The 15,585-nt window shown below is 49.7% G+C and overlaps 1 protein-coding gene across 1 annotated transcript; it reads left to right on the forward strand.

The window, feature by feature from the left end:
• The first annotated feature begins 7,275 nt into the window (after positions 1–7,275).
• On the forward strand, positions 7,276–12,233 carry PIN4 (peptidylprolyl cis/trans isomerase, NIMA-interacting 4). The gene is made up of 4 exons (XM_084638501.1): positions 7,276–7,425; positions 7,658–7,737; positions 8,321–8,440; positions 11,903–12,233. Exons 1-4 carry the CDS (start codon positions 7,386–7,388, stop codon positions 12,059–12,061), a joined length of 399 nt encoding a protein of 132 aa, XP_084494627.1. The 5' UTR covers positions 7,276–7,385; the 3' UTR covers positions 12,062–12,233.
• Positions 12,234–15,585: the final 3,352 nt, after the last annotated feature.

Below are 15,585 nucleotides of genomic sequence, written 5' to 3' on the forward strand. Positions count from 1 at the left end.
ATTACATATCATTTATGGCCCACACAGGATAGGTCCTGGGCATGCTGGTATGGCCTGGGCAGGACAGAGCTATGTCTGTGGAGGCCAGGCCTGCTGGGTTAGGAACCCACCCTAGGCCTGGGGGGAGCAGCACAGGTGGGAGAGACTTCCATCACCTCTGATTGGCAAGAGCAGCCCCCAAGTGCACTGAACTGGCTGCCTCCTGGGAGACCCAGAGTAAGCAGTGACCCTGTGCCAGATTTCCGCCCCCCGCCCCAAGCTCACAGCGGTTAGCCACATCCTGCCAGCAGCATGCTGGGGCTCCAGGGGCAGGGAGTATGAACCACCCTGCTTCTAGGGCAGTGGTGCCCAAACTTTTCCTGTCCCGCCAGTAATGGAATCTGTCCACAAACCACCCCTGACCCCCACACTACTGCACAGTTGGCTCAGCAGAGGAGCTGGGGGCTGAACTGGGGATGGGGGCGGAGCTGGCTTGGGGGTGGAGAGGGAATGAAGGCAGAGCTGAGCTCAGGGTGGAGTGGAAGGGCTCTTCCTCCCTGCCTTTTGTGGGGGCTGGCCCAGGCCCAGCTGTGTGCCCCCAAATGTCTCTCTGCGTCGTCCCCCACCTTAGGGGACGCACACTGTTCTCGGCAGTGTGGCTGAAGAGGCTGGTGTGTGCAAATACACGCTGCCCTCTGCTGGACAGAATCAGACCTGCTCAGCTATGACTGGGAGCCGGAGATGAAGCTACTGACGCCTATGGAGATGCTCTTGGAAGTCCCGACCCCATTTAAGCCAGTGGGCGTTTTTCCATTGACCTCACTGGGCCAGGAATTGCCCTTCCTTGCTCGCCAGTGAACATACTGGCATTTGGCAACCCAGGGCCCTTCTCATGTGATGCCCGGATAGCAGGTATACTGGGGGGGGGGACAGGACTTGTTGCCTAATTAATCACTGGGCTGGCATTCCCCTAGCAGGCACAACCATAAGGGGCATCCAGACCAGAGAGTTCACTGGCAGCTGGAAACATCTGCTGGGAGGAGATGCAGAGACACTGCAGATGGCAACTAAAAGGCAAGGGGCAGGAGCAGAGAGGCAAAGTGCCAGAATCAGCAGCACCTTTCCCAGGAATGACCCAACAGCAAGGGAATCGTAAAGACCCATTGAATCTGAGCCTGGGAATTGGGGTGAACTGAGGGCAGGACCCTGCTGTCTCTGAAAGCAGCCCCTCTAGTCTCCCACAGTGAGAGCAGAGCTGGGAGCAGCAGCCACTCTGGCCCATCAGCATCTGGTCAAGGACAGTGGGAACGTCTCAGAGACTCAGCCAGGCAAAACTGGGAGATAGGCTGACCTCAGCCCTGCTGGTGAGGTGATCAAGCTCTTTAAGAGGTGCTGCTGGGGTGGGAGAGAAGAGGAGAGGGGATCATGAGGGGCAGCTCTCAGAGACAGCAGGGTCCCTTCCTCACACCGATTCAGAGGTTCAGATTTAATCAGTCTTTAGGCTTCCTCTCGTTTGTGTCTTTCCTGGGAAATCGCGAACCAATATCTTACTAAAAATGTTTTTTTCCCTTCCCCTAATACGTGTTCTCCTACTCTGTACAGATAGATCAGCCTAGAGCTGCCTTTTCACTGCACAGGGTCATAGCTGGGAACGCAGCTTTTTTTTACAGGATTTTAAAACTCCAAGAAACAGAAGTACAAACATCTAGCTCAATGCAACTCCAAGGCTGCACAACTCTTCTGCGGAAAAGGACCTAGGGGTGACAGTGGACGAGAAGCTGGATATGAGTCAGCAGTGTGCCCTTGTTGCCAAGAAGGCCAATGGCATTTTGGGATGTATAAGTAGGGGCATAGCGAGCAGATCGAGGGACGTGATCGTTCCCCTCTATTCGACATTGGTGAGGCCTCATCTGGAGTACTGTGTCCAGTTTTGGGCCCCACACTTCAAGAAGGATGTGGATAAATTGGAGAGAGTCCAGCGAAGGGCAACAAAAATGATTAGGGGACTGGAACACATGAGTTATGAGGAGAGGCTGAGGGAGCTGGGATTGTTTAGCCTGCAGAAGAGAAGAATGAGGGGGGATTTGATAGCTGCTTTCAACTACCTGAAAGGGGGTTCCAAAGAGGATGGCTCTAGACTGTTCTCAATGGTAGCAGATGACAGAACGAGGAGTAATGGTCTCAAGTTGCAGTGGGGGAGGTTTAGATTGGATATTAGGAAAAACTTTTTCACTAAGAGGGTGGTGAAACACTGGAATGCGTTACCTAGGGAGGTGGTAGAATCTCCTTCCTTAGAGGTTTTTAAGGTCAGGCTTGACAAAGCCCTGGCTGGGATGATTTAACTGGGAATTGGTCCTGCTTTGAGCAGGGGGTTGGACTAGATGACCTTCTGGGGTCCCTTCCAACCCTGATATTCTATGATTCTATGATTCTAACTCAAAAAATACATACATACATAGAACAATCAGGAAAAGTAAAGGTGGGTTTTTTTCCAGGCAAGAGGAACTCAACCATTTCCTACAGAGGGAGCATTTTATATGATTGGTTAGAATGCTATATATCAGGGGTTGGCACACGAGCCAATTTTTACGGGCACGCTGCTGCCAGCCAGGGTCCCAGCCTACGCCCCCGCTCAGCCCGCTGCCGGCCTGGGTGAACGGAACCCTAGACCAGCAGCAGGCTGAGCCGGGCCAGCGGCCAGGACCCCCACCAGTCTGGGGTTCTGTCCGCAGGTGTAGTGTATTAAATTTCTCCCCGTAGGAATGTGCTACTTGCAGAGCACCAGGACTGGCAGCCGTAAGTAGTACACTGTAAGTAGCACATTCCTACGGGGAGAAATTTAATATACTACACCACAGTACAAACAGCTGGCCCACTTCCTGCCCCCTGACTGCGCCCTTAATAACCTCTGACCCATCCAACCTCCCCCTCCCCCCGCTCCTTGTCCTCTGACCACCCCCTCCTGGGAACCCCTGCCCGCTGACTGCCCCCCTCAGAACCCTCCACCCATCCAACCCCTCCTGCTTCCTGTCCCCTGTCTGCCCCGACCTCTATCCACTCCCCCAACCCCTGACTGGCCCCCCAGGACTCCCACGCCTATCTAACCACCCCTGTTCCCTGGCACCTTACCGTGCCAGTCAGAGCATCAAGACTGGCAGCCGTAAGTAGTACACCCTAAGTAGCACATTCCTATGGGGAACAATTTAATACACTACACCTGGCCCTGCTCAGCCTGCTGACCGTCTGGAGTTCTCAAAATATGTTCTCTCACCCCTTATCAAAAATTACACTATAATTAGCCTAAAAACTTTGTATATTACAGTAATCGTTAAAAATGTATAATGTTAATAAATACATAGGTTTGATGCAACAAAGTAGTCGTACTTATGTGCCTGTGCTTAATTTGTGTTTTCCATGATTTACCTTCTAAAAAAAATCAGGCAGGTCTCGCACCCCCAGAAAGGGCATCTCGCACCCCCAGGGGGTGCGTGCACCCCAGGTTAAGAACCACTGCACTAAACTGATAAGATCTGCATTTTAATTTTAAATGAAGCTTCTTAAACATTTTAAAAACCTTGTTTACTTTCCATACAACACTAGTTTAGTTACATAATATAGACTTATAGAGACCTTCTAAAAACGTTAAAATGTATTACCGGCAGGCGAAACCTTAAATTAGAGTGACTAAATGAAGACTCGGCACACCACGTCTGAAAGGTTGCCGATCCCGGCTATATATGCTCTAAATTAGTCTCCATTAGGTACAATCTGGCTGAGTTAATATTGCTACAGCAACTTTTGTTTGGGCATTTTCCGACCACTGTGCTCCAATTTTCACCCTTTCCACTCGATTAGTGAAGGTTTTTACATGTAATCTTCACTCTATCTGAAACGCATGTGTAGTTCCCATTTGCAGAACACCAAGGAGAGCACACTACTTAACAAATAATTATGACATACATTAGTTTTTCATTCTAGACAGGCTAAAACTAGAATTCTTTGAGTATGTCAACAAATGAGTAGTTGAAGAACCGTTGACATAATTCACTTCGAGTTTTCAAAAAGCCTCAAGCAACGTCCCTCAGAAGAAGCTATGAAGGAAACTAAGCAGTCTGGGGTGAGACGCAGAGTTCTGTCCTGGATCAGAGCGACGCCCCCGCCTTGTGTCCTGTGCTGTTCCCAAGAGCAGACTCTACCCCTTTTTCCTCCATGGGGTAGCAATGCAATATAGAAGGAAACTGAGGCACACATAGAAGCAATAAAAGTATTACAGAAAATTCTCACTTTGTCACAACTGCCACCAAGTATTACTGAGGCCAAGAGCTTAGCAGGCTGACATGGGCAATCTACAGTAGGATTAGGTAGGGTAAAAACATGTAAGGGAGATAATCTTCTGGCTTCAGGCTCTAGCCAGCTACTGACACAGATTTAGGAACACATGCAGCCTGTTAGCAGGTCATTCCTTAGTGCCTCCTACCGAGTTCCTCAGAACCTCCCCCTTCCCCCGAAACAGCTGGTGCTGGGATACTGGGCTAGCTGGGCCTCAGGACAGATCCAGAGTGGCAAGTCCTATGTTCCAATAAACCAACTTTGATTTGGGAAAGCCAGCCAAGCCCTGTTGTCCTAGTGAAACTTGCATGGCCTGGTTCCCTTCAACCCCTCACATGAGCAGTGGATATGTGAAAGAATGAGGGGCACACTGTACCCTGTGTTACCTGTATGTGAGTTATGCAGAGAAATATGGTATCTATACAAATGTGGCTGCTGTGTATTTTTCGGCATACTGATTTATTATATGCATACTATTCCTCAGGTGAAGGAGGCAAGGTGGGTGTAGCAGTGTATCCTACAAAGAGAGGTGAATCTAGGGCATAAACATAGGACTTGATCAAGTGATCAGATACCTACCACCCAAAGAACTAAAGCTACGAGTCAGAGGGAAGAGAAAGGGAGAGCTAGCAAGGTCTAGGGGCAAAAGCTCTGATGTCTCTCAGCTGGTGATAACAGCTTTCTCAAGTAGCAGCAGAGTAAAACTAACATTCTTGTCAGTTTAACTGGTGCACACAGGGATCTGGACAGCAGCTATGAAACTGACTGGGGTATTGTTAATTTCATTCTGCTGTTTCTTGAAAATGCCATGAAGGCCAGCAACCACAGCAGCACTATCTACTGTCTACACACTGAAGGAGATAACGGTGCTCCAGTCACACGTCACAAAGTTTTATTTGCAGCCATAAGGACTATTATTATTATTGTTGATTATTTGTATTACAGTGGCATGTAGGAACCCCAGTAACAGACCAGGACCTTGTTGTGCTAGGTGCTGTACAAACACAGAACAAAGAGACTGGTCTTCCCTGAAGAAGCTGACAATCTAAGAAACTTAAAAAAAACCAACAAGGTTAAATTCCACAGAAATTGATGGCTTTGGGTCCTTCATGCATCAGTGGCAAGTATGCGACACATTTCAGGTGCTGGCTAACTTGGGGTGGGGTCGTGTGGACCCTCCAAATGAGAATGGTGAAGATAAAGCCAGTGACTAATGTTATGCCTAGGAGTCTTCAACAGGGAAGAAATCTGGCAGTTCCCTAGGCCTGCCTTGTCCACACACACAAATTGCATCAATATAACTTAAGATAATTATACACTGGTTTACTTAAACTGATGCCAAAGACTGTGTGTAGACACACTGATACTGGTTTAAATCAGGCTCAGATCAGTTTAGCATAAATCAATTAGAAAGACAGTTAAATCAAAAAATCAGCATCCACACAGGGTGGTTTGTCTAAAAACATTTTAGGTTAAATCAGCAGTGCAACTTCTGTAGATAGATAAGGCCTCCATTTCAGGAGTCAGATGAACTGAGCAGAAATTCCACTAACTGAAAGTCCCCTATATGCACCATTGCATACCTAGATAGTTATGTAACTGCTTTCTCTCCTTCCCTCAGCAGCACCTAGAAGCAAAATATCAACAGTGAAGGCATGACAATAATTTGACTCAATAATGCATCCTTTACAGCTGCAGTACACATGTTGCAACATTGCAAACAATTCTCCAAATTTTCAAAAAAGGAAGTAAAGCAGGGAAAAAGGCAGGTAAATATAAAGAATCTCCCTGAGATTGTAAGAGGCCCTTGTAGTAAGTGTGATAAAAATGTGAATGCTTAAGGTTTTTTTTTTAGTTATTGAAAAGTAAAGCTTGACAAAATACAGTTCTCTCAAGGTGAGGAAGAGGAATGATATAAGGAATCACTTGTTATAAAATATGTTTGCCAAGCTAGTCCTGCTTATTGTTTTTATTTCTATAACACCTAGATGTGTGTTAAGTACTTTACAGCCTCCTAATGAGAGTTTAGGCACTCAGGCATTAGACGACTGGCAAGGCGCATACTCAGGATACGACACCATAGAAGAGATCAGGAAACGTTTTCTTCTCATTGTCTCATCACCCTGCCCCACCTGCCTAGACAATCTGTACAGTGGGGGTGCCGAGAGCCATTGAACCAAACTGTAAACCCTGCATATGATGGAAACCACTTCAATCCAGGGGATGCGGCAGCCCATTGTGGGGCAGAGAGGGGAAGGGCGCTGGCCAAGGTCCAGTCCCATGGGGGGGAACGGGAGCTGGGTCCAGTCCCATGGGGGGGCAGAGAGGGGAAGGGCGCTGGCCAGGGTCCAGTCCCATGGGGGAGGGGGAACGGGAGCTGGGTCCAGTCCCATGGGGGGAGAGGCAGAGAGGGGAAGGGCGCTGGCCGGGGTCCAGTCCTATGTGGGGGGGGAACGGGGGCTGGGTCCAGACCCATGGGGGGAGAGGCAGAGAGGGGAAGGGAGCTGGCCGGGGTCCAGTCCCGTGGGGGGAGAGGCAGCGGGGAAAGGGCGCTGGCCGGGGTCCAGTCCCGTGGGGGGAGAGGCAGCGGGGGAAGGGCGCTGACCGGGGTCCAGTCCCGTGGGGGGAGAGGCAGCGGGGAAAGGGCGTTAGCCGAGGGCCAGTCCCATGGCGGGGTAGGGTGACCAGATGAAAGGGACAAAATATCGGGACAGGAGGAACAAAACAAACAAAAAAAGCGCCTGGAGCGGCCACGGCCGCAGTGCCGGGACAAGTGGGCTCCCGACCGAGGGACAAAGAACTAACAGTCGGGCCGGGAGGCCTGGTCGCCCTCGGCAAGGCGCGGGCCGGGGCCGGGCGCTGTAGGAGCGAGCGGGGGTCTCGGGCGCTCCCCGCGCCGGGGTCTGTGCCGCGACCCAGGCTCGCAGCCGTTCCCCGAGAAGAGGCGCCTCGCCGCCGCCAGGCACTTAGCGCGGACAGCCCGGGCTCGGGGCGCGCCGCGCTCGGCCGCCGGCTGGGGCCCTCGCGGGGCCCTCGCGCTCCCAGCGGCGTCGCGCGCGCGGCTCCTGGCTGCGGAGATGCCCCCCAAAGGGAAAAGCGGCGGGAAAAGAGGGAAGGGTGAGGCGGGGGGCTGTAGCGCCCCGAGGCGCGGGGAGGGGCGGCGGGCTGTCGCGTCCTGGTCGGGGGAGGGATAGAGGGGGATGGGGAGTCGCCCTGCTGGGAAGACCATCGCCCGTTCCCTCAGCCCAGGGCAGCCCGTGTCCTCGCCAGGCGGGCCCGGGTCTGTGGCAGACCCTGGTGCCACCCCAGGAGCCGCGCCCGGCTAATGACGGTCTGGTTTGTTCCCAAGGAGGAGCCGCTGGCGGCGCGAGCAGTGGGGAGAGGCAGGCCCCGGCCCCGGCCCCGAAGGGCGGCGGCAGCTCTGTGAAGGTGAGTGGGGCGCGGAGGGGTAGCGGGGCTATAGGCCCATCGCCCCAGCTGCCGCCTTCCGCCAAGCACGTGGTGTGCCTAGGCGGCACGAGGCACAGGCTGTGGGCGCCCAGGCAGGGGCTCGGGCTCGGCCTGGCTCCGGGGTTCAGGGGTTCGTGCCGGCCCACATGGCGGCAACCCTCGACTGCCCAGTAAGATCCAGGGGGTGAAGATGCCTCTCAGAGGCAGCTGCTAAGTGCAGTCTGCCTGCGTGACAGGGCAGTGGGCCTGGGTGCAGTGCTTGGGACTGGGCTGCTGCCAAGCTGGTGTGCCACTCGCAGCAGCAGGAGACAGGCTGGGCAGAGGACTGCCTGGCTCTGCCCTGGCTGCTGTTTGGGACAGCAATTGAACTGAATGTCCTGGGCTGGAGGTGAGAAGCCCTCCAATGGACTCAACTCTACTGAGAAACACGCTGTGAGCTGCAGCAGTCAGGGCACAGTGGCACTGACAGGAGCCTATTCAGTTAACTGCAGTAAAATGACTGTTTTGTAGGGAGCTGAGCTGAGCCTCCAAAATGTAACTTCTCTCTGCTTTTGCATTCTAGGTTAGACACATCCTGTGTGAAAAGCACAGCAGAATCATGGAGGCCATGGAGAAACTGAAGTCTGGAGTGCGCTTCAGTGAAGTAGCCTCACAGTACAGTGAAGATAAAGCCAGACAAGGGGTACGTTTCACTGATTGTCAGGCTTGTGCTGACAGCTCTTAGGTGGACTACCTGATGTCAGGGAGGCACCATTGGCTAGTGTAGAGGTGGCTATACGGAGGCCTGTGAGCCACATGTGGCTTTTTTACAGTTAAAGTGTGGCTCGTGAAGCCCCGCACCCACCCTCAGTCCCCCCATTCTCTGCCTACCAGACTGGGGCAGCGGGAGCTCAGGGCTTCTGCCTGTGGCAGAGTGGTGGGGCTAGGAGCTTTTGCCCTGCTAGGGGGCAGGGGGGTCTTGGGGCTTCATCCTTGCAGAAGGAACCTGCTGGGGCTGAAGCACCGGCAGGCACGCCCAGCTCTCGAACTTCGGAAGACTATCGTATGTGGCTCGGAGAGTCAGTAAATTTGGCCATCCCAATCTAGTCGTTAGCAGGAGACTGGGACTCTGGGAAATCTACCAAGTTCCATAGTACTTATAAGTGGTGTCATAGCACTTAGCGGATAAATGATGTTGCATTGGGAAGTCTCTTATGGACTTCTTGGATCTCCTGCTCTTCCTCTTTCCTTGAAATAAGAGTCTTTGGGTGGGCCGTATTTCTCCACCTGCCCCATCAATCTGGTTTTGCAGGGAAATGCTCTGTCACAGAGGAGGGTGTTACAGTATGCACTCAAAGTACTTCAACTCCACATTAGTCTGATCCTCTCAGTAAACTCAATCCATAGCCAGACCCCCTTGACAGAACACTAGCTCTAGCTTTTTACTCCTAGGGGAATTCATCACCAAAAAATTTAAAATTCTGCTCACAATATTTAAAAATTCTGCATATTTTATTTGTCAAAATAACACAATGTAATCACGCCAGTTTCAGTTATTTTAGTAATTTATTTCAAAATGCTTGTCAGCAAGTATGTCTAACAATACACAGAAAGGAGGAGTCATCCGGTGGCACCTTAAAGACTAACAGATCTATTTGGGCATAAGCTTTCGTGGGTAAAAAACCCACTTCTTTAGATGCATGGAGTGGAAATTACAAATACAAGCATAAATATATATTGGCATATGAAGAGAAGGGAGTTACCTTACAAGTGGAGAACCAATGCTGAAGGCCAATTTAGTCAGGGTGGATGTTGTCCACTCCCAATAATTGATGAGGAGGTGTCAGTACCAAGAGAGGGAAAATTGCTTTTGTAGTGAGCCAGCCACTTCCAGTCCCTATTCAAGCCCAAATTGATGGTGTTAAGTTTGTAAATGAATTGTAGCTCAGCAGTTTCTCTTTGAAGTCTGTTTTTGAAGTTTTTTTGTTGAAGAATGGCTATTTTTAAATCTGTTGTTGAGTGTCCAGGGAGACTGAAGTGTTCTTCTACTGGCTTTTGTATGTTACCATTCCTGAGATCTGATTTGTGTCCATTTATTCTTTTACATAGAGGCTGTCTGGTTTGGCCAATGTACATGGCAGAGGGGCATTGCTGGCACATGATGGCATATATCACATTAGTAGATGTGCAGGTGAATGAGCTTCTGATGGCGTGGCTGGGTCCTATGATGGTGTCACTAGAGTAGATATGGGGATAGAGAAGGCAACGTAGGGATTGGTTCCTAGGTTAGTGTTTCTGTGGTGTGGTGTGTAGTTGCTGGTGAGTATTTGCTTCAGGTTGGGGGGCTGTCTGTAAGTGAGGATTGGTCTGCCTCCCAAGGCCTGTGAGAGTGACGGATCGTTTGCAAACTTATCACCATCAATTTGGGCTTGAATAGGGACTGGGAGTGGCTGGCTCACCTACAAAAGCCATTTTTCCTCTCTAGGTACTGACACCTCCTCATCAATTATTGGGATTTCTTTGCTTCCCCACAGAAAAATGACTTCTGATGGAGAAACAAAGGGAAATCCACAAGAGCGGTCATGTGCCCTTCCCTGGCAGCGCAGGCAGATTGGTTCGGGCGCCTGGAGCAGCTGGTAGAAACGTAAATCACCACTGGGATGGGGTCGGGAGGCTGAGCAGTCATGCATGTAAGAGGGAGAGAGACACTCTGTCCCTCTTGCTTGCTATTGCAGCACGTTCGGTGTGGAGAGGCAGGGCTCTAGGGTGTTTCTGAGGAGGTAGGCATGAGGCAGAGCAGAATGTAGCAGCTTGCCTGCTTAGTGAATTGTTCCCATTGTCTTTGTGAATTCCCCCAGGAGTATAAAACAGGTGTAAAAGTTTTAAGGCTCCTTTACATTGCCAGAGTGGTGTAAAGGACAGTATGGCCTTATAAATTCTTAAGGTGCTTTAGTGACTAGAACTGGTCTAAATTTTTTGGATTGAAAAAAAAATTCCTATCAAAATGTGCTCCATTGCCTGTTTGGTACTTACCTTCTTGGAAATGGTCAGTAACCAATATAAATTGTGAATTTGAGTCCCCAGCCCTCACTTGCTCTTCAGTTGCCTATGATGTAACACTGACCATATGGCTGCATATATTTGTTGACTAATAACTAGAAATAAAGGGTCAAACCTAGCTACATTATTATTTGACAAAGGGGGTTTGGGGATTTCTTCCAGTGCTCTGCACTCCCATTCTCCATCCATTGTATTGTAGTTTAAATAAATTACCAAAATAATTGAAACTGGCATGATTTTATTGCATTATTTTGACAAATAAAATGTGCAGAATTTTGTAGAACTTTAAAATATTGTGTGCAGAATTTTAAATTTTTTGGTGCAGAATTTTTAATACTTTGGCACAGTATTCCTCCAGGAGTAAAGAGACAACTAAGGGGAGAATATGATAAAGGTCTATACAATCATAAATGGTTTGGAGAAAGTGAGTAAGGAAGTGTTAAATGCCCCTTCACCTAAGAAGCTGGGTCACCCTATGAAATTAGCAGATAGCGGGTTTAAAACAAAAGGAATTACTTCTTGACACACTGCACAGTCAACCTGTGCTACTTGTTGCCAGGGGATGTTGTGAAGGCCATAACTAAATTTTAGAAAAGAGCTAGATAAGTTCATGGAGCATAGGTCCATTAGTGGCTATTAGCCAAGATGGCCAAGGATGCACCCATTTTGAGGGTGTCCCTAAGACTTTGATACTGGGACTGGATGACAGAGAATGGATCGTTGATAATTGCCCTGTTTTGTTAATTTCCTTGAAGCATCTGACATTGGCCACTGTTGGAAGACAGAATGCTGGGCTAGATGGACCATTGGTCTGACTCAGTTTAGCCATTCTTATGCTCTATTTTCTATAGGTTTTTATTCTGAACACATTGCCGTAGTATCTGATGATACTCTCATTCCACACACATCTGTGCAGTAGTAGACAGCTGCAAAGTTTAAGGGTCCAAGCACTGAATGGAAGAAGGTTATTTGTTCTTAAAAACCCTGTTTGTTGGATTTTTCTCTCTGCTTTATAGAAATGTTACGCACTCTGTCTCACAATGCAGCTCTGGGCATGTTTTGAAATGGGATACTCAGACCTGACCATTTTTGTTGACTCTTTCAGGGAGACTTGGGCTGGATGACCAGAGGTTCTATGGTGGGACCTTTCCAGGAAGCAGCATTTGCCTTGGCAGTCAGCAGTATGGACAAGCCAGTGTACACAGACCCTCCTGTCAAAACGAAGTTTGGATACCACATAATTATGGTTGAAGGGAGAAAATAAAATATAAAAAAGAGTGAAGCTGACACTTACAGTTCTATACAGTGAATAGGAACTTCCCAGCAGATTTGTTGTGGGAGTTGTTAGGGTTGGGGATATGTAGGACTCAGGAATCTGGACTAGTTTTGTAAATGGTTTGCACTAACAGGTGCCATAAATACCCAAGTATAAATCAGCTTAAGAGACTTGTGTTAAACATCCTTTGGGTGAAGTGTCTGCGAGCCAGTGTTGCTATGATCACTAATTAGCCAGCCAGAGTGAGGCCCTACATTCAGTTTAATGGCATTTGTCTGTAAGGTGATAACTTTTGAAAACCACATCTGATCAATTCCAAAATGTCAGGGGATGTTCCAAGCATTAATAGGCAAAATCCTATTGATCTGGGTAAAAACCAGAAAAGCCTGATTTCAAGTCAAGGCCCCAGAGTGTCCATTTGGTACTGCAGGCAGAGGAAGCTCTCTGGCACCCTCTGCTGTTGCCCACATACATCACAAGCCGCAGTCACTAGACTCTTGTGACTAGAGCATCACACACTTAATTACTTATGTAGGTAGAGCTGTATACCCTTTCTCCAAACTCCCACCAATCCCCCTCAGACCCTCCAGAGTGCACACTCCCCAGACCTGCATTGAACTTAGAGCTCAGCCTCCAGGAGCAATTAAATGTGCAACCCTCTTACAAACCCATATTTGTAATCTGTTTCCTATCTCTTGAATCTGATGTATAGAGTACTTTGTTAGTGTGTTGGCTGTTGCTTTAGCAACATGCAAATGAGAAGCCAGCCGTGTAGATGTTGGTGCTGGGAATAGAAGCATATTTAAAGTTGTCACTTTGGCCATACTTTCAGACAGGCTTTGTGCATTATTGGAGGCAAGAGCTTAGGTGCAGGAGCTGTGAAAGGAGGGAAGACTGCCTTTCCAAAGGTTACATGTAGCAAAATGTTAGACCCAGGCAGTCTGTTTTCCCTAACCTGGGTTTCTCAGGGGGAATTGAAATCTGGCCTCCCCTGAATTCAACCCTCAAAGATTCCATCACCAGCACTGTTCTTAAGAATAGAATGAGTCAGCACCTTTTGCATTAAGTATGACCTATTCCAGATGGGAAGTCATCTCAAGGCCCCACCTCACCACTGCTTGGTTTACAAAATATTTCACTCGGTTACTCAAGCTAGGAGGCCTAGTTGTGTACATGCCTAAGAGTCCTTGCTATTCACATCAATAACATTGTGAAGTAGTATGGCCACAATGCTTCTCACTAAGGTCATTCTCAGTGAGACAAGTGGTTCAGAACACAAATTAACATAAAAACCATACAACTCTAGTTAACCAAGCTTAACTGAACATGGTGCTGAAACACTGCAAAGCAGGCCAGCTCAGTTGTGAGTAGCCTCTGCAGTGACAGGACCCCTTTGCATCTAGTTTGGCCTTTGAACTAGTTCTAATAGGGCAGATAGTAGCTGTTGATTGAAAGGTACTCCAAGAGATTTTTCAGCTGTTGAAGAACCATCTACAGCAGGGGTGGGCAAACTTTTTGGCCAGAGGGCCACAGTGGGGTTGCAAAACTGTACAGAGGGTCGGGTAGGGAAGGCTGTGCCTCCCCAAACAGCCTGGCTCTGCTCACTATCTGACCCCTCCCACTTCCCACTCCCTGACTGCCCCCCTCAGAACCCCCCACCCATCCAACCCCCCCTGCTCCTTGTCCCTTGATCGCCCTCTCCCAGGACTCCACCCCCTGCTCCCTGACTGTCCCAATCCCTATCCACACCTCTGCCCCCTGGGACTCCCATGCCTTTCTAACTGCCCCCTGTTCCCTGTCTCCTGACGGCCCCCCAGAACCTCCACCCCATCCAACTGCCCTCTGACAGGCCCCCCAGGACTCCCACACCTATCCAACTGCTCCCTGCCCCCTGGCTCCAGCCCCTTTACAATGCCGCTCAGAGCAGCATGTCTGGCAGCTGCACTGCCCAGAGCCAGACACGCTGCTGCACTGCCCTGCAGGAGCATGCAGCCCTGCCACCCAGAGCGCTGCCTGTGTGGCTGGGGGGGGAAAGGGGACAGCTGGGGAGGGTCCAGGGGCTAGCCTCCCCAGCCGGGAGCTCAAGGGCCAGGCAGGATGGTCCTGTGGGCCCAATGTGGCCTGCAGGCTATAGTATGCTCACCTCTGATCTACAGCTAACTGTTCTGCAATGGACCTGGGGAACACCTTCTGCTGAAGGAATGGTGACAAGACAGCGATGCATTATCAGTGACTAGAGCAAAGCCACTGAAGAATGGGAAGGACAGAGGGTGGGTAGAGATGACAGTTTTCGCAACTGGAGTAGGGGTGTGATGGAAGCACATCAGATGCCCATGGGAGGATTTGGCAATTGGGGGCAGAGAAGTTTGGTTACTGTACTTCTGACACATGGTGGTTCTGACTCTTGTGTTCCACTGCCACAATGAACCTTCTCCATAACACAATAAGGGAGAGTGACCCTTTGCAATGTGGGACATGATTTTCCTCACACTGGCATCTCTGCATTGCCCTGGATGTCCCTTCTTCACTCCTTCCTTGTGCAAAAGGAAAGAAACCAAGTACAGTTGGGCAGAGACGGCCTTGAGTGGTAGGAAAGTACCAGAGTGGAGCAGTGCAATTCATTGCTGTCAGGGCACAGTGGCTCTGCTTGGTGCTTAGATGGCACAGTAGTAGTAATCTTGGATTGCATGGAATAGACAGCCATCTCAAGCCAGAAGGGCATAGATGAGTGAGAAGTAGCTAGCACCTGCCCCCCCAACCACATGCCAGATTTTGATCTCCAACCCACACCTGTAATTTCCACTGAAGGTGCAGGAATTGTCCACATGTGCCAGGGCAGAATTGAGGCCACATTATTTAATATGGGAGATGGGTTAGATAAGCACACAGGTACTATGATACTAAGTGTGCAGCTAGCTGGCTCTACCACTGACTTGTGTAGTTAGGACAAGCTATTTGTGCACCTCTAAGAACCAGGATTGTTATACTTACCACAGACATGCAGGAAGCAGGGTTGTACAGCAGTGGTTCTCCACGAGGGGTACACATACCCCTAGAGCAGGGGTCGGTAACCTTTCAGAAGTGATGTGCCAAGTCTTCATTTATTCACTTTAATTTAAGGTTTCGCGTGCCAGTAATACATTTTAACATTTTTTCGAAGTCCTCTATAAGTCTATATATTATAGAACTAAACTATTGTCATATGTAAAGTAAACAAGGTTTTCAAAATGTTTAGGAAGCTTCATTTAAAATTAAATTAAAATGCTGATCTTATGCCGCCGGCCCGCTCAGCCTGCTGCCGGCCTGGGGTTCCGTTCACCCAGGCTGGCAGCAGACTGAGTGGGGCCTGTGGCCGGCACCCCCGCTGGCAAGGGGCTGGCAGCCAGAACCCCAGACTGACAGCGGGCTGAGGGGGGCCAGCAGCCGGGACCCCAGACCAGCAGTGGGCTGAGCAGCTCAGCCCACTGCCACTCAGCCCGCCGCCGGTTTGGGATCCCAGCCCTGCCTACATA

The sequence above is a fragment of the Lepidochelys olivacea genome (genome assembly GCF_965140295.1).
Source record: "Lepidochelys olivacea isolate rLepOli2 genome assembly, chromosome: 9".
Taxonomy (NCBI): Eukaryota; Metazoa; Chordata; order Testudines; family Cheloniidae; genus Lepidochelys; species Lepidochelys olivacea.

What these genes read in the sequence shown, in the direction of transcription:
- PIN4 (XM_084638501.1), top strand. Translation starts at nt 7,386, where the DNA reads ATGCCCCCCAAAGGGAAAAGCGGCGGGAAAAGAGGGAAGG. An exon ending in CGGCGGGAAAAGAGGGAAGG is followed by an intron (nt 7,426 to 7,657) that starts GTGAGGCGGGGG and finishes TTTGTTCCCAAG; the next exon opens with GAGGAGCCGCTGGCGGCGCG. An exon ending in GCGGCGGCAGCTCTGTGAAG is followed by an intron (nt 7,738 to 8,320) that starts GTGAGTGGGGCG and finishes TTTGCATTCTAG; the next exon opens with GTTAGACACATCCTGTGTGA.